This window comes from Hermetia illucens, chromosome 2 (assembly GCF_905115235.1).
Source record: "Hermetia illucens chromosome 2, iHerIll2.2.curated.20191125, whole genome shotgun sequence".
Lineage (NCBI taxonomy): Eukaryota > Metazoa > Arthropoda > Insecta > Diptera > Stratiomyidae > Hermetia > Hermetia illucens.
Genome location: NC_051850.1, coordinates 162,291,618 through 162,319,225, shown reverse-complemented (window position 1 = coordinate 162,319,225; position 27,608 = coordinate 162,291,618). Strand labels below are relative to the sequence as shown.

Here is a 27,608-nt window from a genome sequence, read left to right as displayed (position 1 = left end):
TGCCCCAGCTGCGACTATATTCCGAGGGACCCGGAGTATGTTTTCTTTCATTGCCTTAGATTCGCAGAGGAAAGGAAGAGTCTAGAGGAGACATTGGGACGAACAGTAGCTTAGGAAAATATATAATAATTTGGAAAATGCTTCCCTGCCAGGAGAACTGGAATGCATTGAAGGACATTGCATGGAGGATACAGTACAGGTTGAGAGAGGCAGAGGAGACGAGAGAGGCGCGGTTGCGAATGCAATCGATGGGCGACGGGAGAGGCTAGAGCTATGTCCACCCCGCGACGAAATACTTTGTGGACGGAAATATGATCTAAGTAACCAATGATGGTTCTTTCACAATAGCACCCGTTGTTCAAGGTCATATTGCTTATTTTATGACAGAAGGTAAGAATCTCGAGACTAAAGGCACCTTCTCATACGTAGCCTTCTTCACTCGTCTATCAAAACCAAGAAACTATTTCAATACTCCGACAAATTGTCTTTATTTGTTTTTTAAATATAGAAAATGCACAGCTTTTCTATCCCTACCCAAACTTCTCCAAATTCAAATATAGCAGTATCTCCTCCAATCAGAATATATTCTTATGGAAAGCGGGAGACATATTTAAAAGATGGGTTGCTCCTTAGAGGAAAAGGTGTGTTTACATATTAATTCTATTCCCTGGGGACTCACCTGTAATATTTGTAGGAAAAACGTTGAGGGTGGCAATTTAGTTCTTTCATCATAGCTCACAAGCAGGGTACATTATCATGATGGTGAAATTGTATATATATAAAAAAAACAAGGGCGAGAAACCACCACTACGTTCGATTGGAATTTTGCAATTCAATTTAGTAATAAAAATTCATGTTAGGGGGTCTTGTAAAATTCTCGCAAGGGAACGAATCGCAAATAACCGAAGGGAAGGGAAATCTTCAGAAAAAACAAACTTCTAGGATTATAGACTTCTCTATACTTCTCATGGTAGCGTATAACTTTTCGGTAACGTTTTACGCCCTTGACTATAGTATTTCGCGTACGTTCGCTCCTTGTAAAATCTATTTTGATCGACTTTCTCGGGTGCGTGGACCAAGATTGAGGCAACCGACACGAGAAAAAGTCTCTACTTTTATTGCTAGTTGGAAATCAGACTTTCTGCTGCCAAAATTTAAGGCCATAGCATGTCTACTTGACAAAACTAATGTTGCGGCAACCAGCTTTTCACCAAAAATGAATTGTTTCAATGGCGGCATATTATTCGTCCTCTCTGCAGAAGCAATCTTTGTTCTTGCTGGACACATTTCCTTTAACAAAACTCCCTTTCCCTTTTTGATGAACTGTTTCACCTCAATTCGAAATGTTTATAATTAAATTCCTGCTTTTGGATTGGCCTTATCTTCAATGTTTCAATCCCACACCACAATTGTTCCCACACCTAATAACGGCAGCTTTGTGTGCTCCCATGCATCGGAAGGTGCCCAGCCGTTACAAGGCATATATTGGTAGGAAATTCCACGTTGCGAAAGGAGCCTCATAAGCTCTGCTGTCAAACGATCCGAAGGGGCAAAGATTAGGTAAAAGTAGCTTCCACAACTCAGTAAATAAGAGCAGAGATCACTGGAAAATTGATGGGAATGATGATTAAAATTTCAGTCGAAAAAGCAGGGCTTTGTGTTTTGCCAATTGTCAAGCATGGCGCTGATCAGTAAAGGTCACTCTGTATGTTTGCTACAACCCGGAAGGTGCTCGAAACGCTCATAAGGAGTAGACTCACCGAGCGATAGATTCTGCTGGAAAGATGTCCCCAAGGCAGTTCGATGCTAGAGCACAAGATTTTTTTGCACGTGTCGGGCTACCTCTCACAGATTTCGAGGGATTACCTGGAGGAAGGAGTTCACGTCAGGGGTAGTACAGTGCGGGATCTCTGGAATGCTCCCTACGATAATCTGCTAAGAATCAACATGCCAGAAGAATTTACTTTTAAATACCTTGCGCGATTTTAGAAGCGGACAGCTTTGCGGGTGACATCTGCCTTCCATACTGTCTCAAAATTGACTGTGATGGTGGCGGTGCGTGTGACACCTGTCGCTTCATTACGAAAGAAGGAAAGACCATCTACAAGCCCAAGCGGGAGGATTTAAGAAAGGAGGTCGCTCGTGAAGAACAGCGACTTAAAATTATTAGCAATTCTCCTGGGAAAAGTCCCAAGGCAGACTAACTCATTATAAACTTAGATTTTTGGTTGGACAGAAAACATGGTCAGATTGATCATTTCCTCATCCAGCTTGTAAGCGAGTTTTTCGATAAGCAACGACCTCCCATGGCTGTGGGTTCCACAATAGCTTTGAAGGATTGCATGATTTAAATTTTACACTCCTGTCAATCAACTGGTTCAAAATTGTTCCCTGGAATTGCATACGGCATTAGCGAAAATCGAGTTAATTGCATCCCAATACTCATAGCGTGCTAGCTTCCTAGTGATACAATTTTACCTTATCAAATTCGTCATGACGGTAGGTATCACTTATTCCAAAACATTTTTTAACGAAATGCGAATGTCTAAATATCACATCGTGCTCTAGCACGCTCAAGAACCGGTTAACTACAGAGAAGGACCGGAAGCAAGACAAAGAAAAAAACAGGATATACCGGATGAAGTGGCATAACTGCCCCAGAACATACATTGGCCAGACAAACCGACTAGTGCATTTTCGAGTCAAAGAGCACCTAAAGGAAGCAGAATTAACAAAAAAAAAACAGAATATAAAATCATCTGTTGCGAAATATATAACTGAAGAAGGGCATGTAATGGACGAGGTGGAAATACTAAGAGAGGTCTAAATTTGACCCGTATCAAAGTCTCTTCATAGAAGGGAAACGCAAGAAACCCATCTAAACACTGACCTATGTCATCATCATTGGCCCATACCAAAGACGCTTCACTCCAGGCAAATCAGCAACAGATCAGATTTTCTTTGTGCGGCAAGCGATGGAAAAACTATTGGAATATGGATATCAGTTGCACCATATGTTCATCGACTTTAAAGCCGCCTATGACACTATAGCCAGGGTAAAACTGTACCCGCCATGGAAGAATTCGGTATCCCGACGAAATTGATAAGACTGACTAGGCTGACCCTGACCAATATTCGAGGCCAGATAAAAGCAGGATCACTCTCAAGACCATTCAACATCAACAACGGTCTACGACAAGGGGATGCCGATCCTCTTCAAGTCCACCCAACTACTGGCCTATCCCGAGACGTACAAACTGTCTTCATCCAGATCAAACAGGCGGCGATTGGTGCGAGACCTTGGGCTGCACATCAATCAAGCCAAGACAAAGTATATGGTGGCAACGTCAGCACCAAAAACCAACCAAACAACAACATCAAACCACACTGGTCAAACGGGAAGAATAAAGATAGGAGACTACAACTTTCAGACCGTTGATAAGTTCTCCTATCTAGGGTCGAAAGTCACAACTGATAACAGCTACGATGATTAAATCCGCGCACGGTTGTTGGTAGCCAACAGAGCCTATTTCAGCTTACAAAAACTGTTCCGCTCAAAACGTCTCACCATAGGGTCAAAGCTCTTACTGTACAAGACAATCATCTTGCAAGCCCTTATATATTTCTCGGAGACTTGGGTTCTTATCAAGAAGAATTGCGAACTCTTGGCCGCGTTTGAGAGAAGAATCCTCCGGAGAGTTTTTGGCCCCCTACATGAGGATGGACGTTTCCGTAGCCTACATAACGACGAAATCTATGAGCGATACCATGACTGTCAGGTTGTGGATAAAATCCGGTTCAATAGGTTACGGCGGGCGGGTCACTTAATCCGTATGGATGAGGATGATCCAGCCCGGAAAGTCTATAATGGCAACATCTATGGTAGAAAAAGAAGACGAGGTAGACCCAGCTTTTAGGGATATCGAATTGGTGGATCTCGACGCAAAACGAGGATGTCTGGAATTCCTTATTAAGGCAGACCTAGACCGGATACCGCTTATCGCGCCGTTGATGATGATGATGACAAATACAACAACGTATTGCCTTTTTCTTTCACAGCCTATTGATGAAGGTAGCAAGTTACTACTGAAATGTATATTTGGGATAATCAATTACTCAATGTGGCTTTTTCTATAAAGTTTGCTGGCACAAACTCGTAAATCGCGAAGCCCGCTTTTCCGGAAAAATATTTTTAGCCGATAGGGAGATGGAAAATGATTTGATCTTGTTACCACAACGTGTTCCGATTGTATCCAACATACTTCAGCAGTTGAGGTGCCAGGAACTGACGAAATAATGTGGAATGTACAGTGATCGTACGACCGCGAAAACCGTCAAAAAATTTGGCCCAATAATTCGTCTATTTCATATTTAACTTTACAAAAATTTTACTGGACCATACTTAAATATTGATACAATAATTGCCTCCACTTGTATTCCTCTATGGCTTTTTCTTCTACCACAAAAAAAAATGCCAAAAAATCCTTTTTAGGCCTTTACAGTGCTGTTACCCTTTAAGTCAAAATGCTATACCCAAAAGCACACTGCAGTCCCATGAACCGATCCAATCTGAAACAAATTCTTAGAAATGAACTAGATACTAGGCCCTTTTCCACACCCCAAGCCGTTTGGGTTTACGTGGAAATTCTAATTAATTTGAGATGGGCGGATTTTCTGAGAACATCCCTGAAGTCCATCCGCCTTCTATGACTAAGTCATCGGTGAATATTGTTAAGGTTGTGATCCCAAAAGATTTGTGGACTATTTTTCTCTTTTCGTAATTACAACATGAAGCCATATTAAAAGAAAAATCTAGAAAACATATAATAATCAGGAGGCATGACAACCACCTGATGTTTGCTCAGGAATTACCAAATGGACGCATCACCATACAATTTGTCGCCTTTCCTTCGCCTTTTTCCTCCAAATAAATGGGCGTAGATTTAGGATAGTTTCGAGTCCGCAGGAGTTAGGATCGCTTAACAGTACTTAGGTAACCGAGCGTTTAGATCTGCGCTAGCAGATGGATGGATTTCTACTCTTGATAAAGAGAATAGGGCGCAGGTGCTCCACCTAAGGTTTCTAGTGAGCATAACTTGTATTCCCAGTCCTAGTCTAGTATTCCTAGCATTCACTGTATGTCACGGAGGTACCAACGATAGATTATCTGCAGAGATACTTTCAAGCGGTGACATACTGCAAACGGAAACTTACCAATAATCATTATCGCTAGTCCGCAAATGCTTATGCAAAGACCTGCGTGTGCTATAGTAGCCACTGGCAGATACCATAGCAAAGTAAATAGAACTCAATTGTTAGTTACGTTTTTTAACAAAAATCTGCTTTGACTTTTAGGTGGCCTCAAGCGAGTTCGTCTCCTAGCAAAAATATCTGCATGTGTTTGTTGTTTAGTCGACCTTATGTTCTTTTCAGGGTCTTCGTACCTATTGACAGATTGTCAGGCTCGGTTGAGAAGTGACCTAGTCGTTTTTCTCTATCTAACCAAATCTTTGTTCCAGTATGATTTGACCCTTTTTTGGTGTACTGAGGCTCTCTTCAAAAGATCCTCTCATACTCGCTAGGATATGGGTCCTTATCCAGCTCCCGTAATAGATCTAGCACTCCTTTCAGTTTGGTGCTCAGAGGTGGCGGTGAGGAAGACGGGACGGCAACCCTGTCGGCCAAACCAAAACCAAGTGGCCGAGGAGAACCTCCATAGTGGTGGCACCGGGAGACGCTGTACTCACTTTGGTTCGCCGGTCGTGATGCAGTAGGCGAATGCTCCAAAGGCCTAATTAGCGCAATCAAACCCGAGTCTGCACGGGGACTTATCTGATATCACGAAATTTTACCAGGGGTATACTGGTACCATGGGAACCGAGATAGCCCCTGGACTCTCATACTTCGGGAGAATTCCTGTTGTATGTGAGTACAGTTCGGTTGTTTGCGGTTGGCCCCCTTTTGGGGGGGCTTCATGGGGGTTGTGGTTTTACTCAAGCGAGAAGAGACCTTCGAGCCTCGGCGTGGTGTTGCGTTTCAACACGGGTGCCGTACTCCTTAGTTCGGTAGAGATTTAGGTATGTCTTGCACCCATCAGTATGAATGCTAAGCCATGCACTTGGTAATGACTGGTATCGTTGTTGCTTGTCTCAGCGGGGCTCTGATTGTGGTCACAAAATCAATCCGTGTCTTAAGAAGACCGTAGGATTATATCTACACGACAGGTACCTACGTTAAACACTTCAAGGGCTTAACTCATTTCAGTGATCGTAACTCGGATGCTCGGCACTAGTTTCAGCGCCGCCAAATCTGTCCCGGTCTTTCAAACCAGTCAGTTTTCTTTCGTCCACCCTAAAGGGCTCAGCTGACTTTCTAAGGTCTAGTGACAGATAAATAATAGGAGTTTGTCACTTTTACAAAACCTAGAAAGGGTAATCGCTACCTCATGGTGGATTATAAACCATTTGGAATTTTAATGAAATGATTATCTGAATGACTCAAATTTATACACCTAACTCATCCGTAATTATGAGAAGCCATAAACCCAAGACATTATTCACTCAAAATTTACAAAAATACACTTTTTTATGAAGAAATGAATAATAACAAATAAAGGCAGCTGTGCGTAAGACATCATCTTAATTGAAAGCCTTGAATGAAATGAAATTACTGAGCTGACTCAATTCTTAAATGCAAGAGTGGAGAATTAAAAAAAAAATTGATGTCGATTAGATTGTTTACTTTATCGCGCCAGGGGTCCGAACAAATACAAGTTGATATGTCGAAAAATTTGTTTACATAAAATTTTAAAATCTTTTTTCTGCCGTTTCATGCTATTTTGTTGTCATGTGGTAGTTTTTCAATAAATGGATAAATATTAAGCATTATGTAATGCGGCGTACACTTTCAAATGCGAGCCTCCCGGGGAAATGCATTCTATTTGTTTGGAATTATCGAATTCATGGGGTATTTTGTGTGGGAAGCAAATGTATTGAATTACAATCATGTGCATGTGCACTAGATAACAGATAAATATTTTCAATCTTTTATAATTATTGAAAGGAAATTATTTATAGACTAAGATTTCAGGGCATAAATCTTGATGTAACGCTTAAATTCGGATCGATTTATTCATTTACTATTTATGAAAATCGACCGACATTTTGTCGTCTTTTTCGTAGCTAATTTACTCGGAAACAATTGATCCTATTGTCACGAAACTTGAAGGAATTATAAAGAAATGCCACGAATAGAATGACATAGTACAAATTTAGGCCGACCCTCTCTATACATGCGAGAGGAAGGTAGAGACATTTTTGCATGAAAGTCTAATATTTTCTGAAGTTGTCAACATTCTTTGAAAGAAGTAAGGCCTTATTGACTGCCAAGTCAATTGTTGGGAACAAGTCAACCGAAAAAAAAAATCCGAGAGAAGGAACACTTTCTTCTCAATTGCTGGGCCAACATCATATGGGCGCTCCAGCATAGGGTTCCTTCAACAATATAATGCGCGCGTTTATTATTTCCTTAATTACAAATCTTTTAGTCAATGCTAAGTGTGATACCTCAAATTTCAGGGTCATCAGATAATAAAATACGTGACTCATGGTCTTTTAGAGTCTAAATTAAATCGGCTCCCAACTTCTAGTCGAATGACCACAAGTCCATCAAGAAAGGTGAGACCTGTGCATCTCATTGCAAGGGGGTGCAAATTTTTTTCACCGAGTATAGTCGTGTGGAGTATCAAATCAAAGGTTACGATTAGTACTTTCCAAAACCGATATTAGTTTTGACATTGGTTGCAAAGGCGAGGAGTGCAGAAATCCGGTTTACATTGGTTGTAAAGAGGAGGAGTGCAGGAATCTGGAAGAAGTTACTTTGAAGACCCGTTCTCAGAAAATACCCAGCTCAAATATTTGAAAGGAAATATAGTGACCCATCCACAAATAAATAAATAAAGTTAATAATAGTATATTCCCATATATATTATAAGTATATTTTTAGAAATTGCCCAGGAACCCCTCTTAAGTTTATCCTACAATCATCAACTTTGCAGCAATATAGCTTCCGGTTTCCTGACTTGGTTCTACTACTGGAGCCTCTATTGGAAACGTAGGGGAACTAAGGGAAAAGAAATAATAACCACGGATTGCCATATGATGGCCATTAGGGCAGTTGTACGGTGTATTTAGTATTCGCTAATATAAGAGCATGACATATCCTGCATGTGTGGAGGCTCGTAAATCAAACATTATCACAAATTTCATGTTCATAGGTGCAATCGTTTACGGATGGAGCGGGCCAATAGATGCCTAAAAACAGAAAGGCATTTTGACCATCAACTTAGGTAGCACCAAAAAATGCAATTGCAAACTAGTTGGCAGCCGAAACGCGAAGTGCAGCAACTTTACTTGAGAAAATTGCTGATGCAATCTTTAAGTTCCTGGATGAAATCAAACTCTGTATGTAGAACAAACTTCTTTGAAGAGATCAATCAGATCGATGCAAGAGGTGCGAAAGAAAGGGTCACATTCTCAGGGATTGTTATAGGGACACCAAAATTTTAGCAACATGTGACATTTTTAGCGGCAAATATTATGCTTTCCCAGGCGCAAACAGCCGGACACACTGGATAGATTGGTTTCGGATACAAAAAGACGGAAACTAAAGGTCATTCCTGTTGATTTCAATGCTTGAGACACGAAATAGGTAAATGGATACCTACCAGAAAGAAGAGTATAGGTTCGGTCATCAATCTATCTTCCGTAAGTCTATTACTAGCTTGCGATAAACCAAGACTTGCTAGCAGGTAATCGCCTTAGATCTGAAAAGGAAACAAAAAGCCAGTCGCTCCCACGTCTAGAATAAAGAAGTTCCTAGTGCAACAAGAGGGGCTGGTTCAGATATGTCTGTGCGGGTATGAATCCGTGGGGAAGCGCTTAAAGAGTTCTAATCGCGAGTTTCTGAGTTTACAAACTTCCACGAATTATATATCCCGATCTCTTTCTGAAGATTATTTATGGATTGTTCGCTGAGGATAGTAGCCAAAAAGACTGCTTCCAGATATCCTTACAGACAATAGTATTAATTGCAGTAATTAGCAAAAAATTCCTGGAAATTTGTAGATGAATTGGAGGCAACAAAGCACCAGGCCACGCCGATGTAAGCATTGCACAGTGATAACCTTTGATGGTGCGAAATACATTCAATTCATTCGGAGCGTAATAAGAAAGCCGCTGGCTACGATTGGCATAACCAGCTTTCTGATATGATGCGAAGAACGGATCCAAGGAGTAAGTAGCCTCCCTTTAGAATCGTCTTGGGTGATACGCTGAAGGAGTCGAGAGAAAGTCGATTGAAAGTGCAACTAATGGTCGAGAGAAAAGGTAGTTAACGATACGCCTGCCCCCGGAGTAATATGAGTGCTCCGCTTTGGTGATATAGGAAAGACGGAAGATTTAGGATATATGCACTGAAAAAGATAGCAAGTCACTCCCGAAATGTATTATATACACTAAAATAAAATTCATTGTAGTAGGAGAGCCATTGATTTTGTTGTTAAAGCTAAATTACAGGAAATCGGGAAACCAAAGCGGTTATTTGAACTCCACGACTTCAAAGAACTAGTCCGAAACTATTGGACGCATTGGTTCGGACAAGCCTTCCGCTCTTCTACCTTCAAGGTTACCAACGGGAGGGGAGAGGAGGGAAGAAATTCATTGATTTAAAGAACAAATTTTTTAGAAAAAAGAAGAACCTGAACGTAATGCGCAACATGACTTCATCTATCAACGCTCGTCAGCATTTCTCTGACAATGTTGTTTGAAGGTAGCTGCTTTGTGTCTGCGTGAAGTTGCTGACGAATACCATACCACATTCTACAAGAAACAAAAATATGATTGGGGTGGCCCACTACCCATTCCAAAATACACAGTTAGGGGATCGTGACTCCCCAGTCTTATGTAGGTATGTTTTTACTGTCACAGCAACACATTTTTTTCTTGACTCGTTTCTCCAAAAAGGAGTTGACACTCACTCAGTCTATGCTGACAGTTTAGTAGACGTGGTAGGAATTAATTGGAGATTTGAAAAAGTTATGAAAACGGGCGAATGATCGGAACTTCGGGTTGCGCAGATAGTTAATAATAATCGTTGGCGCAATAATCCAATTAGATCAGTGCCTTAAAATGCGTTAGAGCACTCCATTTAAAACCGTAACGGTAGACTACACTACATTGAAGAAGGCAATGTAGTCAACATTGCGCTCGCCCTAGATTATTACCCTGATTTGACTTAGGTACTTTTTCACAGCTGAGTCGACCGGTAACCGATGTCAAATCACGATATAAATCCTACTGCCACCCGCTTGATAACACATCAAATTCATAGTTCATTGATATGGCAGCCTAGAAGGTTTTGCCCCTAGGCGAGATTAGTCTCAAGTCTCAACACATATGTTTGACATTCATGTCTCCAGTCACAATAAATCTTCTACCAAGCATGTTAAAAAAACAGTTCTGCAGAGATGTTAAATCTCGGAGGACAATATGTACGCATATGTACATATCTGGCTTTCATAAAGTCCTTAGCCAAGTGTTCCACGACGTAGTGCTTTATACGAGGATTCCAGAACCTTTATGACCTTTTCCGTCAGAGGGCTTAGTATCGTAGAGTTTGCGGTCGGTTATTATTGAATTATATCTCACGGCAAGATAAGCCTCCGATTTAAGGAAGATGTTGACCTCATTGTTGACGAGGAATACTTGTAATTCTGTTTCATGTTGCCTAATACCATTGGTGGTCAAAGGGTAGTATAGGTCCCGGGGCGAAACGTGGATTGGTACCCACGATAGAGCATAAAACCTGGGAAATGCCTGCTGAACCAACACCAACAGCTCTACTACCAAACCCTATCTCCACCTCCACGTGGTGACCGCTGGGAGCTCTTTCTTGACGAAAAGCTGCAGACGGAGAAGGATGAAGGTGAGTCTCCCGCGCCTAAAAACGGGACAAATTGTACCAACTGGTCCTCCAGGTTGGGGGTTGGGTAGGGCTGACAACCCTACACGGAAAACAACTCGTTACGAAGCCACAACAGGAGCCTCGGACAGGACGGATTTTAAAACGACGGACCCGGCAACGACGAAGGAACAACGATTTGCGTATTTTCTCATGGAACGTGCGCTCCCTGTACAGAGATGAAGCTGATGAGCAGCTAGCCGATACCCTGTCCCAATATAGGGCTGATATAACAGCGTTGCAAGAGATGCGATGGACAGGGACCGGTTTCCTGCAGAAGAGCCACTACACCATATATTATAGCGGTCATCCAGTAAACCATGTGCTCGGAGTAGGTTTCTTAGTCAGCCAAAAAATGAAACCTGCTGTTATCGGCTTTGGAAACATAAGCGAACGGCTATGCACTCTGCGCTTGCGAGGCAAGTTTAGAAATATAAGCCTCATAAACGTTCACGCCCCTACAGAGGAGACTGCAGAGTCGGAGAAGGATACCTTCTACGAGGCAGTAGAACGAACCCTCGAAGTCTGTCCCAGATATGATATCAAAATCATACTTGGGGATTTTAATAGCCAAGTAGGGAAGGAGCCCGTATTCAGGCGATACGTTGGGTCCCATAGCTTACACGAAAACACAAATGATAACGGACTGCGGACTATTCAATTAGCAGGGTCACACGAAATGGTTGTTGGAAGTACCTGGTTTGCGCGGAAAGCGGTCCACAAACATACGTGGGCCTCTCCAGACGGGACCACTTTCAACCAAATTGACCACGTGTTGATCGAACGCCGCCACCTCTCAGCCTTGATGAATGTCAGAACATATAGGGGGGCCAATATAGACTCGGACCACTTTCTCGTTGGCATGGTGCTCCGAGCCCGAATAACAATACCACCTAGAATCCCTTCTGACAATCAGGTGAGAGTGAACACTGAAGCCATCCACAACACAACCCTCCGCGACACCTATAAGAGGGAAATGGATGCCGCAATAACCGCAGTCAACAGAGGACCTGGAGATGAAGCATCAACAAATGATCTTCACAACCACCTGAAGAACGTTATCATGGATACGGCCACAAATATACTTGGCCCCAGCCGTAAAAGGAGTCGGAACGGCTGGTTTGACGATGAATGTAAGCTAGCAACGGAACGGAATAATGCCGCATACCGAGTAATGTTGCATTCTCAAAGAACGCGGGCACGCGCAGAGACTTATCACGAACTCCGTCGAGCGGAGAAGCGACTTCACAGACGGAAAAAGGAAGCCTGGGAGAACCAACAAGTTTGTGAACTAGAAAAGTACAGGGAGCAACCGCACCAGGCGCGGAAGTTTTACCAACAAGTTAGCAGGATGAAGCCTTATACACCTCGATGCACATCCTGCCGAGACAAAGAGGGAAATCTGATTTCCGACAGAATGGGCATATTAGAGCGATGGGTTGAGTACTTTGATGAGCTACTGAACAACTAGAACATCGGCGAGTTGGAGGTCCCGCCAACTGAAGACGACGGACAAATACTGCCACCACCAAGTTTAGGAGAAACAGTCCGTGCAATTCATCGGCTAAAAAATCATAAGTCGCCAGGAGCCGATGGAATTAGAGCCGAATTGGTTAAATATGGAGGCGACCAGTTACACCAAGTGGTTCATCAACTTGTGCTCAAGGTATGGGACAGCGAATCAATGCCTGACGATTGGCAACGAGGCATTATCTGTCTCATACATAAAAAGGGAGATATCACACAGTGCAGCAATTATAGAGGTATCACGTTGCTGAGTACCATCTATAAGATATTCTCCACTATCTTGCTAGGCCGGATAGCCCCATACGCCCAGAACATCATTGACCCATACCAAAGAGGCTTCACTCTAGGCAAATCAGCGACAGATCAGATTTTCTCTCTGCGGCAGGCGATGGAAAAACTGTTGGAATATGGACAACAGTTGCACCATCTGTTCATCGACTTTAAAGCCGCCTATGATAGCATAGCGAGGGTAAAACTGTACACGGCCATGAGAGAATTCGGTATCCCGACGAAATTAATAAGACTGACTAGGCTGACCCTGACCAATGTGCGAGGCCAGATAAAAGCAGCAGGATCACTCTCAAGACCATTCGACATCAACAACGGTCTACGACAAGGGGATGCGCTATCATGCGTCCTCTTTAACCTGGCCCTCGAGAAAGTGATCCGTGATGCTGAGGTGAATGCAAGAGGTACGATCCTCTTCAAGTCCACCCAACTACTGGCCTATGCTGACGATATCGACATCATGGGAAGAACCACCCGAGATGTACAAACTGCCTTCATCCAGATCGAGCAGGCGGCAATCGGCGCGACATCTTGGGCTGCACATCAATGAAGGCAAGACAAAATATATGGTGGCAACGTCAGCACCGAAGACGAATCAACCAACAACATCAAACCGCACTGGTCAAACACAAACACGAAGAATAATAAGGATAGGAGAATACAGCTTTGAGACCGTTGACAATTTCTCCTATCTAGGGTCGAAAATCACAACCGACAACAACTACGATGATGAAATCCGCGCACGGTTGTTGTCAGCCAACAGAGCCTATTTCAGCTTACAAAGACTGTTCCGCTCGAAACGTCTCACCATAGGGTCAAAGCTCTTACTGTACAAGACTATGATCTTGCCAGTCCTCATGTATTCCTCGGAAACTTGGGTTCTTAGCAAGAAAAATTGCGAACTCTTGGCCGCGTTCGAGAGAAGAATCCTCCGAAGAGTTTTTGGCCCCCTACATGAGGATGGACGATTCCGTAGCCTACACAATGACGAAATCTATGAGCGATACCATGACCGTCCGGTTGTGGATAAAATCCGGCTCAATAGGTTACGGTGGGCGGGTCACTTAATCCGTATGGATGAAGATGATCCCACCCGGAAAGTCTATAAGGGCAATATCTATGGTAGAAAAAGAAAAAGAAGACGAGGCAGACCCTGCCTAAGATGGAGCGATGGCGTGGGCCAGGACGCCAGACAGCTTTTAGGGATATCGAATTGGTGGACCTCGGCGCAAAACCGGGATGTCTGGAGTTTTTTATTAAGGCAGGCCTAGACCGGATACCGGTTGTTGCGCCGTTGATGATGATGATGAATACCATTCGCATTCTATTGACAGATTGTAGCAGAGCTCATTTTCTTATGAGAAGAATTAACGTCTGGTTTCGCATCAGTTCTTCCAACATATTTTTTCATTCTTTGAATGAGTTGGATCATTTTCAGATTCTAGATTAGTTACGAACTAGGTACGCTGTCTTGATTCGGGACCATTAAATTTCAGAGCATCAGCATAAGGCACAAGTCACGTTGAAAAGAGTGATTAGGTTTAGATCGCCTTTTAAGAACCCGGTCGAGATTTTTGACTCACTTCAACATACACAGGACATCATCTATAATTCGCACCGCAGTTAGGGTCTTTTCTGGCAGAGATTTAGCATTTAGCTAGAATCCACAGCAACGAACATCATGGGTCGACAGTAGACAACGAGCGACATCGTTAACGAAATAGAGCTGGCTCGGGAGCAACTTACTCCCTACTAGAGCAGAGGTGACACGACGTCTAACGAAACGGTAAATACTGATTGTTACCAGCTGCATATGATCAATTTGACCCAAGCTTTGGTCGAAAAATGGCCAGAATGGACACCAAGAAACGAAAAAATGATTCTTTTGCATGAGAATACCACTCCACGTATGGCAAAGGCCGACAAAGATTAGTTGATAGGTCTTGATTGGAAAGTTTTACCGCGATATAATTTTCCCGGCCCCTTTCCAGGTTTGGATATTCAAATTTCAAATTCAGATTTGAAATTGCAAGTTTGAATCGTTCATCAATAAGCAAGTGCCATGAGCGTTTAGCGACAGCTCCTTTGGCTTAGCCCGAATCTTGAGAAAAGGTTCGACAAACCTGCCTTTATAATGTTTCAAATATACTTCGCACTTTAGAATGTTGGGAATAGCTTTAGTTGCCTGACGATCACAGGTTTTTACTAAACATTTTTTTTATTAAAACAGGAAAACAGGAGGAATGCTTCGTTTGAGAGTTCATTCTTTGAAATGCCTTCTACCAAAACTTCCACTTCTAAATTTAATTTCATCTTTCATAAACGAAGCCTATCCCACAGAGTTGTCCAGAAATAGGGCTACAAGGGAAAAACCCGAGCCTTGATAAATATTATGCACCCCCTCCTTGAAATTGAACAACCGATTTAATTTTATTTATCTATTTATTTAAAGAGGACAATACACAGAAAACAAATTCCTTATTACATATTGTCCTCAGAGAGAGGAGCAAGTGAATGGCTTATTTTACGCTTAAAACTAGAGAAGGAAATGGAGCCAAAGGATCCAAGCTGTAGAACGTTGTAGGAGCGGCATAGCCTCGGGATTGGAGAGTGAAAGTAAATCTCGAGTTCCGCGAAGGGTACATAAAAAATGCTCGCATTACGTGTGTTATGAGACGAGGCGATACGGAAAGTAGTATCCGAGTTGGCGGAGCAGACCATCAGAAAATTGCAGAGTTTGAAAAGAATACACATATCGAGGAAGATACGGCGTTGCTGTAGGGAGCGGAGATTGAGGGTGCGGAGTCGTGCTGGATAATCAATCCGTGGAAGGCTTTTTTTGTAAAAGAGGGTCCGGGTGAATTTACGTTGTACAACTTCAAGAGTGCGGCAGTCCCGGAAGCGGAAGGGGGACGAGGCCACACAGCAATATTCAAGGATGTTTCTGACAAGGGAATTGAAAAGTGTTAAAGAGGGCTGGATTGAGGAGCCCTATTGATGATGTCGACGAAGTGGGAATTGAAACGAAGTTTGTCGTCGAATATTACACCCAGGTTTTTGGAGGAGGTCAGTAGTGAAAGGGGTTGTTCACTGAGAGAATAGGAAAAGGATGTTGGGGAGGGTTTAAGCGAATAGCACACCAACGGACTATATTATCAAGGTTGGACTGTAAGAAAGCACAGTCCAATGGAGATGAAACAGAGGCAAACAATTTAAGGTCGTCTGCGAAAAGCAAATACGAGCAGGCGAGGATGGAAGCGAGGTCATTGATAAAAAACAGGAAGAGTAGCGGGCCAAGTATAGAGCCCTAGGGAACACCAGGGGAAGGAGAGAAAGAACGAGATGAGTAACCATGAAAAGAAACTTTGCAGGAACGGTATGAGAGAAAGGAGGAAAGCCAGAAGATGACTGAAGGAGGGAAGTCTAGTAATAAAAGTTTAGAGAGGAGAATGTTATGGTCAACAATATCAAAGGCTTTGGATAAATCGGTATAAATAGCATGTACCTCCTGTCATGAATTCAAGCATTTAGCAACGAAGTTGGTAAAGACCAGAAGGTTTGAAGCCGTAGATCTATGTTTCACGAAACCATGCCGTTCTTTGACAATAAGGTAACCGAAGTGTGCGGTTAACTAGTCAACCAGTTAGCCCTTCTATTTTGGACCAGAAAAAACTTAGAGCCCGAAAATTACAGCCGCTCTCTCCGCCCGTACAAATGAATCTGCTTTCAAAAAAAATGTTCGTCCTTGGTTTTCGAAGTTTTTATTCTTGGAAACGTGAATTTTCTTCTTGGAAACGTGAATGAGTACCGATTTATCTTTTCTAAAGTTAAGAAATGTGTAACACATATCTGAACGTTGCTGGGTCTGTTTTGTGCTATACATTCCAGATCAGTAAACTTATCAAAATTTTCACGTCTAAAGTTCTGCCTTCTAGAAGCGAACCTAACGAAAGAGGAAAAGAAAGGGGACTTTCCCCGGACCTTGAGGTTTCGCTTGAACATGGAATAGAGATTATATTCAAACAGAGGAATAATAGTTGAGCCCGGATATTTTTCACTTCCGACCGGGTTTTCCTTTCCACGGCCCTGTTGGGTTTACAAAAGAAACCACGTCCTACTTCCATCGCTAAAAGACACACCAAATTTGCTTACCATCAGCTCTAAAAAATCGAGGAAAAAACTCTTTTGAAAGAAGATCTAGCGGTTGTAAAAATGTATTGATGTGTGTATTAAAGATTATGGAAATTATATTGAGAAAATCAAAAGCTAGGACGATTAGAAACATAAAACAACATTTTCCTCTGCATCTTTCTGGCCTACTAAGCGTACAATGTGCCCCTTTTCCACTTCTCTGCACATGAAATAAGCCTGAGACTGATGCATCACAACGAATATGACTAATATGTAATGAACATCCAACAATTACCAGAACAACTGTTGAGTGTGGGAGATAAATTCCAAGAAATTAATTGTTTTTCTGTCTTTGTCTTCGGTAAATTGTAATAAATAAAGGTGTTGCGTGAAAATGGCGTAACGTCGAATGTCGAATGCTTCCATGATAAGAAGCTTCACAACATACCTGACTATGTGTAGCGGCAGCCGCAAGATAGACTTTCCCTGTAGATTTCAGTTCCACCAAGAAGCTCTACAAATTTCTGTATGATTTGGTAACCGGAAATATAATTATATACATTTCAATTGTTTACCGTCATTCGAGCGTTCCTCCGCTTTGAAGTACTAGCGCATAACAAGTAATCGCTAGTGTAAATAATTATTTTTTTAGAATTAAGTCGAATAGAATGAGTAAACCCGATAGAAAAATACAATATATTGGGAAGCAATCTGCCTCTTCCACGACGTTCCCGTTCCTCCCCTGGGCCCGCTATTGTCTACCAAGTATTTCCTTCCTTGGTCCTCTCTTCGTGCCATTCAGCCTATGTAGGTTATAAATTTCTTGTGATTAATGGGCGGAAGCAATGCGTATACCTTGATTTCACAGCGAACGTCATCATGGAAATAGAAATGTACGTCTGAGTACCTAAGATGATCACCATTCGTTATGCTTGATCTGTAGAGGTTTTCGTATAGATGATTCTGTCGTGATGCTAATGTAAACATGCCATAACCTCTCAAAGTAGTTAATGTCTGGATTATGTTAAATTGTGAGTAGTGTTTAGAATATCGTGGAATCAAACCGCCATTGTATGCGTTAGACACACATCATTGTATGGAGGCCGGAATCAATGAACTCCACATCGCCCTTTTCAAGAAATGTAATTGTGTCTGTAATCTATCTTTCAGTCTTCAGTTCGAATAAAATATGCATTAGTTCATCATTGATTATGAAAGATTTCTCCCCTATTCGAGAAAAATACGAAGATACTATTTAAGAGGTCTCAAAACTATTCGCAAGGTTAGTGGCTGGCGGCAACTGTTAGAAGATTATTTCTTGCAGTTCTTGAGAAAAGTCCTCAAGTCGGTCTTGTTGAAGAAGTGGTTTCCACGGATAGCACCTCCAATGCCGTGTTCTAATATGATATCTCACCTTAATATCAACTCCTTTACTAAAAACTATATCTAACAAGCACATCCAGATGACACATTGTAAGCAAAGGCTGTCGAAAACTTTTCTCTCTCTCTAAATGCCCTTCTATTATCCTACCATATTGAGATTAATTTATAGAGCCCAGGAAGAGAAATTTGAGAAAATTGTCTTAAACAAGTCGGAAAACCGGAAGCTGGACGCTTCAGATACGAAAGGTTTTGTGTATTTCTTAGTACGTCGCACGTAATATATACATATATTATGTGAGAGTATCCACTTTCGGGGGATATTGACATACAGTGTTGGATTTGCAAAGAAGCAACAACTTTGACGTATTATAACTTGGTAAGATCATGATCTACATTGTAGCCTACATCACTGCAAATTTAGTGGTGCTAGGATGAACTCAAGGGAAGTTTGCAGCCAATTACTAAAAATTATAATAATATACTATTATTAACTTAATTTGAACAGATATCGGTACGGAAGGTATTTCGGAGCCTAGGCACCATATAGTGGCAGCCTCCTGATTTTTTCAAATTTTTCGGTTGTGTAGTTTCTGAGAATAGCCCCCTTAAAGAAATGATCACTTTCAATCCTCCGCACTCTCCACCTTTCTAACAAATGTTAAAACTAAGATCAGCTTCGAAAAGTACTAACCGAGGCCTTTAATTTGATACCCCACATGATTATATTTGATGAAAAAAAGTTTTACACCCCTCTTTTGCATGTATGGGAACCCCCTCTTAAATTGGACGTCAAAGGATGTAACTCGTTGTATGCGTGAGCGTTTACAGTTCCCACCTTTCTACCGAATTTTGTGTCAATCGCGATAACCGCCTCCGGGAAAAATCTGTATAACGGACAGACAGACAGACAACCAATAAACCGATTTTAATAAGATTTTTACACAAAACCTTAAATAGCGGTCGAAATTCCTGGGGCCACTGAACACTAACAGCTGAAATTGTTCAATGAAATCAAATTTGTGCTTTGTTATTAAACGCTTTTATCAACGAAGCAATCCAACATCAAAAGCTAAAGGCCAAAATTTAGATAAACTAATTCAGTTAATTCAATGAATTTCTTTTTCGCGTAGGTTGCAATTCCACAGATTTAAAACGGAATCACGCAGAGCAGATTGTATGATACAGCGCAATGTTGAACTAATTCATATGCTGAAACGATTGATTCGTCAACACTTACGAACTATATCATGTGCGCTAGACGTAGATTTATTGACAAACCACAGTAGTCACAGGGGGGACTTAAATACTACAGTCATAAGATATCTCGTATATTGGAACACTAACCTTATTTCCAATGAAGTTTCAACCGCATCTCATCTCAGATGCAGAAAAAGTAGAGCAATTTTCCCCGAAGTTAGGGGGTGTACTCCAAAAGTAAAGTTTTCTTCGCCAGTCAACTACATCTCCTCTAGAGCTGACCCCAAGATTACTACGTGAGAGGTTCACGACCTGACCTACATGATGTGATCATTAAGTAGTAGAACAAATTGTATAAGCAATAATTGATCGGTCATATTATTACAAAATTGGACCCTTTTGCTTCGACATAACAGGTGTAACCAATTTGCTAGTTATCAAATACCTCCGAAAATCATTTGACGAAATGCTGCAAAGAGTCCATGTTACACTGGCTTGGACGTCCTCTATGGAGTCGAATCGTTGTCCTTTCACAGTCTCTTTCAAGTGAAATGGGAAGAGGTCCAGATAAAACGTGTCTGAGTTGTAGGGAGTGAGACAAAGTGGTAACGCCACATCGAGCCAGCTGCTCCGGCGCGATCATGACAGTGTGGCTCAGCACATTGTCGTCGTGGAGCTTCCACGAAGTAGCGTTTCTTGTGAAAGATCTACGATGATAAAAAAGACCAGATTATGGCTTTCACCTTCGACTTGCTCGTCCGGGCCTTTCACGGACGAGGAGAGTTGATTGGTTGACATTTCTAGGAGCGCCAGGTATGACAGGCATATTTAGACTTGGTAGATCCGTTCAATTACTGTTAAAGGTTCTGAGGTCTTCCTACAAGAGTCATCTGAGACCAATGCCTACTCTTACTACTAAAGTTTGCCAGTAGCAAATAAAATTTACAAAGGACTCTTCCCCTTTTCATTTTAGCAATATGATCGTCTACGGGTCAACGCCTCGTTCATTGAGATAAGTGTAGTATTTTTTTCTTTTATAATAAATAAAATGAGGGCCAGACTTTCCACATGTAATAGAGGCAGCAAGCCCTTACTGCCTGACGTTAGCTGCAATAGGGCCAGGGCCGACATTGACATCGAACTTGCCAATTAGGTGCTCGACAAGGAGAGGGGAAAGGAGCGGAATGGTAGGAGAAGCGGGGCCAACTACATTCAGTAGCAGGAGGAAAGAGGAGAAAGGAGAGGCATCATAAACTTAAGGAAAGTAGCGGCAGAGTAAATCACAAGATAGTTGAGGTGAGTTCGCAGAGGAGCCACAGGATTTAATGAAAGGGACTGTGAGAATTGTGACCAGAAAGGTTTGAAATTTCTGCGCTCCAGTGAGTCTTCAGCACTGCTTAGATACTTCTTTCTTGATTTAAGTATTTAGGATTTAAACGAGGGATGCAGAGTTTTAAAACAAAGAAGTCAGCATTGGATCCAGAGGACAGGAAATTCTTCCTAGCCGTGTTTTTGGTCGAAATTTTTTGTGAACTTTAGTGGTGCGAGCGAAGAACTACTAAAACCTGAAATACTACGCATGATAATATTTAGGGAAAGTAACGCATGCAAGGGTGTCGGGAAATGTGGCATAGGTCAATATGGGAACAAGTCATTTAAGTATAAGTACCATAAATATCTTCAAATTAAGCATAAGACTAGAAATTGTAAAGACAAATACGGAAACAATTCACAAAATTTGAATTTTGTGGTATTTTTGGATGAAGGACAATCAGGAAAAGACAGTAAATTCGACAAGAACAAAAGCGTAATCACATCTAGTTAGTAATGCAAATTATCCTGCTTACATGCCATTCTTGCATCCCAGTTATTATCGGTGGAGCAAATCTCTAATAAGAGGGGTAGTGTTCTTTGGGAGGCAAAAAATTCGGAAGCTTCACAGCTGTTACTGCAGATAGCATAATGGTCTGCACTTCAATTGCAAAAAGCAAGGCGAATGCAGAAAACTCTATGCGAAGGGGTTGAATTCTTGAGCACTTGTGTTTAAAAGATCTTTTTGAAACTGTCAGATCCAGTGCGGGATTAAACGTCATAGACACAAAGGTTTTGAGTATGCCCCGCATCTTCTCGGAAGCCTGACAAAGACATTTGCGAATGATGTGATCACTGGTCTCCCTGATCGCACACTAGTCGCAAATGATAGAGCTAATGCTGCTTTTCTTTTTAGAAAGGTCTATTGTACAAGAGGCGGTTTTGTGTCTCAAAGTACCTTCAGCGAAGAAGAGATGCAGGGTTTAACTGGAAGAGTTGGAAAGAAATTCGCAAAAAATGATCCTAAGTTCTTCGGCGTTGTTTGACATTGCATGTAACATTGTCATCTAGGACTTTAGGGCCTTCCTGGCTTCCGTGCGAGCTGCTTTGACAATTAAAAGGACCCCTTGACTGAGTACTTCCTTTGCTGGTTTGTGGCAATGATTGCTATTTCCTTTTAGACATTAAAGTATTTTCACACTGTTATACTTAGTTTCCTCTATCATTTTATGGATGAAGATAACGTTATTAATATGAGAGGACAAGAGAAGAATTCTATAGGCATGCAGAAAGTTGGTGATGACAGCCATTTTCCTGAATTTTAATCTTGAGCTTTCTTTATGGCTTGTGTATTGGCATAGAATTTTGCCATCAGTACCGAGATATAACCAATCTTTAAACAAGGACTGAAATTTACTTGGTTGTGTTGGTTTGACTAGGACGACGCAAAACCTCCCTACCAAGATCTTGAGTTCGCACTCATATATTTGTCATAATCCGATCAAACATTACCGCAAAAAAATAGGATAGCTAGCGGAAACAGCAGTTGTGCAACCTCAACTTTGTGTCCCGGGTTCGGAACGAGACATAGGTACATAGTACTATAGACTTACTAAAAAGGTGGAGGTAGGGTCCGTTTTTTTCAAATTATACTTTTGGTAAGAGTCACTGGATAGCACCAGAGCACGAAGGTCTTTGTGCGAGATGTATCGTCAAAATATCGCTTCTTACGTTACCTACCGGCAAACTACAGATAATTTCCTTACAAAATTATGACGTTAAACTATAACGCCTAAAAATAACACAATTAAAAACCTTAACTAATTCTCTAATACACAGTTTTCGAAAGGAATAATGAATGAAAATCATTGATAGTGAGCATCCTGGCCCGGGATGAAAATTATGCGGGAAAACGGAGCCCGGGTAAAAAAAATACGGCTCTGGGATAATCTCTTGTATTATATCTTTTTTCTTATTAATTTTTATCCCAAACCTGAGAGGAATTCAGATTGATCACATTGCGATCAGCAGTAAATATAGGAGTTGTCGTCTTAACCAAGAGGGGCATTGACATAGGCCTCGAAAATGACCGTTAGATGATGACTTCTCATTCGCTTGATAATTTTGATGGATATTAGGCCGCCATTAAAAATGTTCTTTTTCTACAACACTACTCAAGTCCACTTTTTAAAGAGGCTTCAAAAGACCTGGCTGACCACAGAATTTTCAGGAAGTTCAGCGTAGTGTGTGCCGTGGTAAAATGGAATTTCTTATTGCGCTGGTCAAGCAGGTAGAAACTGTTACAAAAGAATTCATAGGTGTTCATAAATCTTTCGATGGGTCAATCAAGAACCTTAACGTCGGCTCCTAATTCATAATGATAAGTAACTCAAGAGAGAGAATGAAACTTTCTCCACGGTTCTCAATTGTATAGTATTCGCCGAAATTCCACCTCTTCAGATTATAACGGCTATTCACCGCGACATACGGATATGGACTGCTCCTCTAAACAGAAATAAAGCTATCTCGGCCATCAATGCATTCAAGCGTGGTGAAGCTACTGGAATCATCGATCTTGCCGTGTAACTATTTTTTGCAGCTCCTGGGGTATCAACGGAACTACCACTTCCATTTTTCCATTCCATCAAATTTAGATCTTCCCTATGAAGGAATCGTTGAGATCCGGAAAAAGGGCACTCGTCTTAAGTGCGACAATTGGAAGGGTTTTTGTGCGCTTCGGCGTGCAGGTCGCCGTTTCGCCTAGTTTTCAATGAGTGTGAAAGAACTTTCGACAGAGTAAAACAAAGATTGTATCTAGAATGCTGTACGCAAGAAAGATATTGCAAAGAAACTAGTAGCTATTGTCAGAGGGAATATGGCATTTCTCCTGTTCGCTCCTTTGTGGTGTACGTGGACATCTGTACACTTTTTTGCTACAGAGAGTGGTCGACGAGTAGCTCACCCTAGACACTTTAGGCGTTGGGCAGAGCAGAAATTAGGCTTCTCGGGGAGACCTAGGAGGTAACTGACAACTATGATGAGTAGATGTGGTAGATGTGCTAGAGAAGAGGACGATAACCATATATTTCTAACCAAAAACTATTTCCAGAGAAATTTGTCGAATTGCGAAGAAATAATTTCTCTGATATTCACCGGTTGGTTAATTTTTGAAAATTAAACCCCAAGGTTACTCACAATTTCTTCCAAAAAATAAGGAATCATGGATCGCCTTTGTCCTTGGAAAATGTTAATATCATAAGCCCATTTTTTTGATGCGTCGTCAATAGTTTCTATATTCCTATCGTAACAATTCTCGCTAATTTCTTTTTCAAACTGTTAGGCAGAATTCGAAATTAACAAAGAACCAGTAAATTCATTAATATAGTAGCAAACTTATAAATTCACCCTCAATAAAAAGAGTAGCACATTTATAAATTCATTCATAAAGACAAAAAATTGTCAATAACAAAACTATAAAACCCATACCTGCTATAGACGACGTTGATGCTCCAAGCCACGCGTGCGAATTTTCCATAAGTTTTGCCTAAAAAAAAAATTTAAAACAGATAAGCATATTTGTACATCTTTATTTTGCCTGCGTCTTATAATTATATAAAAATATAAATGAAATTTCTATAGAAAGATAATTTGTTTATGAAAATTAGGGATTTTTTTAAGGTACAAGTCTAGATTATAAATTTCAAAAAATCGATTTTTTTCTGCATTTTTTAGAATTGAAAAGGAACTCTTGAAATATTTTTGAAAAATTCTAAAATTAAAGTGTTAGTATAAAACGTTTTCAAGGGTGAGGGTACTTTCAGCATTTCGAGGTTACTCTTGCAAACGCAGACTTCGATTGTGTATTCCTTTTTTTCTAAGTGTAAGTGATAAAACTCTATGCTAAGATATTCAACAAATAAATCGTAAAAAACTTTAAACGCGTCTTTCAATTAGCTGCTAGTTAATCTCAGGATTAACTGAACCGATTTTAATAAATCTTTGTGTGTTTTATTTGTTAATATATCCCATTTACAGATAGGTGAAGGGTATAATAGGCAAGTGACCGTAGCTCTTCAATTAATGCAATCGTATAACGACACAAATGTTTGTAAGACGAAGCAGCTATGCCAGTGATTCTACTGAAGGCATGCTGTGCAACTAACATATTTGCATCTTCTGCAATAACAAGTAGCACAGCTGTAATTAGTTTCTTTCACTTCTTGCATTTTGATGTTTTATTGGTGAATAAAGTCGGTACTACATCTTGCCTTGATGAGCTGTCAAGCCTCACTAGAGATAGATGAAACTTTTCCATATCAACAAGCTGATAAACATGGCTAAGGTGGCATTATTCCTTCTATCACACAAGCCCTACGTAGTAAGTGATAAATATCCTTTTTTCACAATATACTCATTATTCATTGTTATACTCATTTATCCACTCGCCTGGTGACTTTTGCAGCATTCGACCAGATTCAGAATTATTTTAAAACAATTCCACCATTCAGACTACTCAAATCATCACTCCCATACATTCTTATTTCTTTGTCCTGCCACTTGTTTATCCTTGTGGCTTTATTTTTCAAACGTTTCGCAATAAATTCGAAACAACATAACATTTATGGCAAAAACAAGAAGAGAAAGAAAGACAGCACCAAAGTTGTTTTTCATTCTTGTTTTCAAGAATATAGAATAGTTCTTGGATTTTATCCTCGAAAAATGCAATAAATTAATATTAAACATAGCAAACAAGCAGCAGAATGGCAATGCATGCATATAGGAGCATAGGACCTAAGGGTATAATTTTTGTATAAAATATGGTTTAATGTCTCTGAAACTGTATCATTTGGTCTTCTATTGCAAGAGTATAGGTTTCAGAGGAACAGATAGAAAATTGATCACTTTCTTTGGAAGGCTCCGTAATTGGACTTGAGATATTTATTATAAAGTAAAATTGAAATGCTTTCTGGGTGAAACATCGACATTATATGGCTCCTGCGAATGTAATTCGAATTCAACATAATAAACCACGAGTTTCATGAACGTAAAGTCCAAGAAGACAGAAGTTTTTAGTAGGGTACGACATATTATATAATATAATCCGCTCCTCTCCGCTTTTGACACTTGACACTTCCGGGAAAAGGATCAAAATTTCACTTCGAGACAATAAAGAGGCTGGTTGTGCTAAAAGGATATTTACGAATACTTAAACAATAAAATTCAATCCTTTTGCTTTTTAATTAGCATGAGACAAAAGAATAAGATGCGGATATCTTTGTGCGAATTGCAATAAAGGGTCCTTTGACAGATGAGCCTTTTACTTCTTAGCTGAACATATAAATGAACAACTGAGTATTACGGGGACCATTTCATCTCTTCTTCAATGCCGGATTCTTCCTAGCCAAAGTCTGACTTAGTTTTTTTTTAAATTTCAAAATATATGATTTATTCTTAAATTGAAAAACAGAATAATGTCAAAATCATCAAAAATCTTTCTGCATTCATCACCTTGAATGGCCATCGGTATCGATTTCTAGGTGAAAAAAATTTTTGTGTGGAATTTCCAATTATCGACTAAGGATTGCGGACAATCCAAATAATAATAGGCGTGCAATAGAAACGTAGTTGAATGCATGCAGTTCGCCCGTAATTTTGGATAAATGTAGCTTAACCATTGCTGGTTTTATTACATATGCTTCTGTCATTCACAAGCTGTCATTTTATACGTATCAAGTTTGTAAGAGATTGATGTCCATAATCATGCTGCGTTATTGCATTCTATTTTGTTTTCAAGTGAACATTCTGTGAATCATTTAACAGTATAAAAAATTATTTGCAAAATTTTGGAATGGAAATTGTAGTCTTGAGGATAATTCAAATCCAGATGCAGTAAAAAATTTGAAGATAAACAATTTCAAATATTGTTGGGTGAAAATTCATGTCAAAGGGACGAAGAGCTAGCAAAACTGTTGATAGTTTCAGAAGGAAGGTAGATTGATCATAACCTGACAGCGGAAAATAAAAACCGCAGAGTTAACAGCTGTATGACTTTATTTTTCCCAACAACAAAGGGAGGATTTTCAATTTTTTGCACAAACAAATAATCCTAAACGCAGAATAACATATATTGATCCAGATCAGCCATCATTGTTCAGACTCTAACTCTCTAACTCTTCTAGATTACAGCTTGTTCAGGTCGATGTTGTGATCGACAAAAGAAAGATGGATTATGAGCACTAAAGATGCCGAAAATGGCTGGATGATTATATCTTTTCGAAACTATCGTTTCTATCGTGGAAATATTCATCATCTATCCTATAAATCGCTAAAGATCATAGATATTTCGATTATTAATATTTGCAACAAATATCTCTTTACTAAAGTCAAAATTAGATAAAAAAAGCCGAGCTTCGGACCAAAAAGCTAGCAATTCCTCTCCAACTGTTGGTAGTTATATCAACCCTGTGTCCGCATCCACTTGATGTCAGACCGGACCGGGTTAAAGAAAAACTAATGTTTCTCCTTTTTGATGCACAGACACCTAGTTTAGGGTAAAGCACCGATTTTTTTTCAAAAAATGAAGACTGACGATTTAGTCCAAGCTAGAGACAACATATCAAACGCTGCATTACCTCCCTCAAAACAGTTTTGCTTCGTCCGGCTTAGGTCTGAATCAGGCGGTGTTCGTCCGGGATATAATGCCTAGATATAATTCATATCAAGTCACCTGACAATAAGTTTCGCTCATGCTC

The 27,608-nt window shown here is 40.6% G+C and overlaps 1 protein-coding gene across 2 annotated transcripts in view; it reads right to left on the bottom strand.

The window, feature by feature from the left end:
* Positions 1 to 27,608, bottom strand: part of LOC119649312 (protein bric-a-brac 1) — a 338,265-nt gene that overhangs the window by 36,758 nt on the left and 273,899 nt on the right. For both annotated transcript variants that reach the window (XM_038051415.1, XM_038051416.1), the window contains one exon: positions 24,343 to 24,400. In XM_038051415.1, the coding sequence (XP_037907343.1) occupies positions 24,343 to 24,400 (58 nt within the window). The remainder of the gene's footprint in view (positions 1 to 24,342; positions 24,401 to 27,608) is intronic.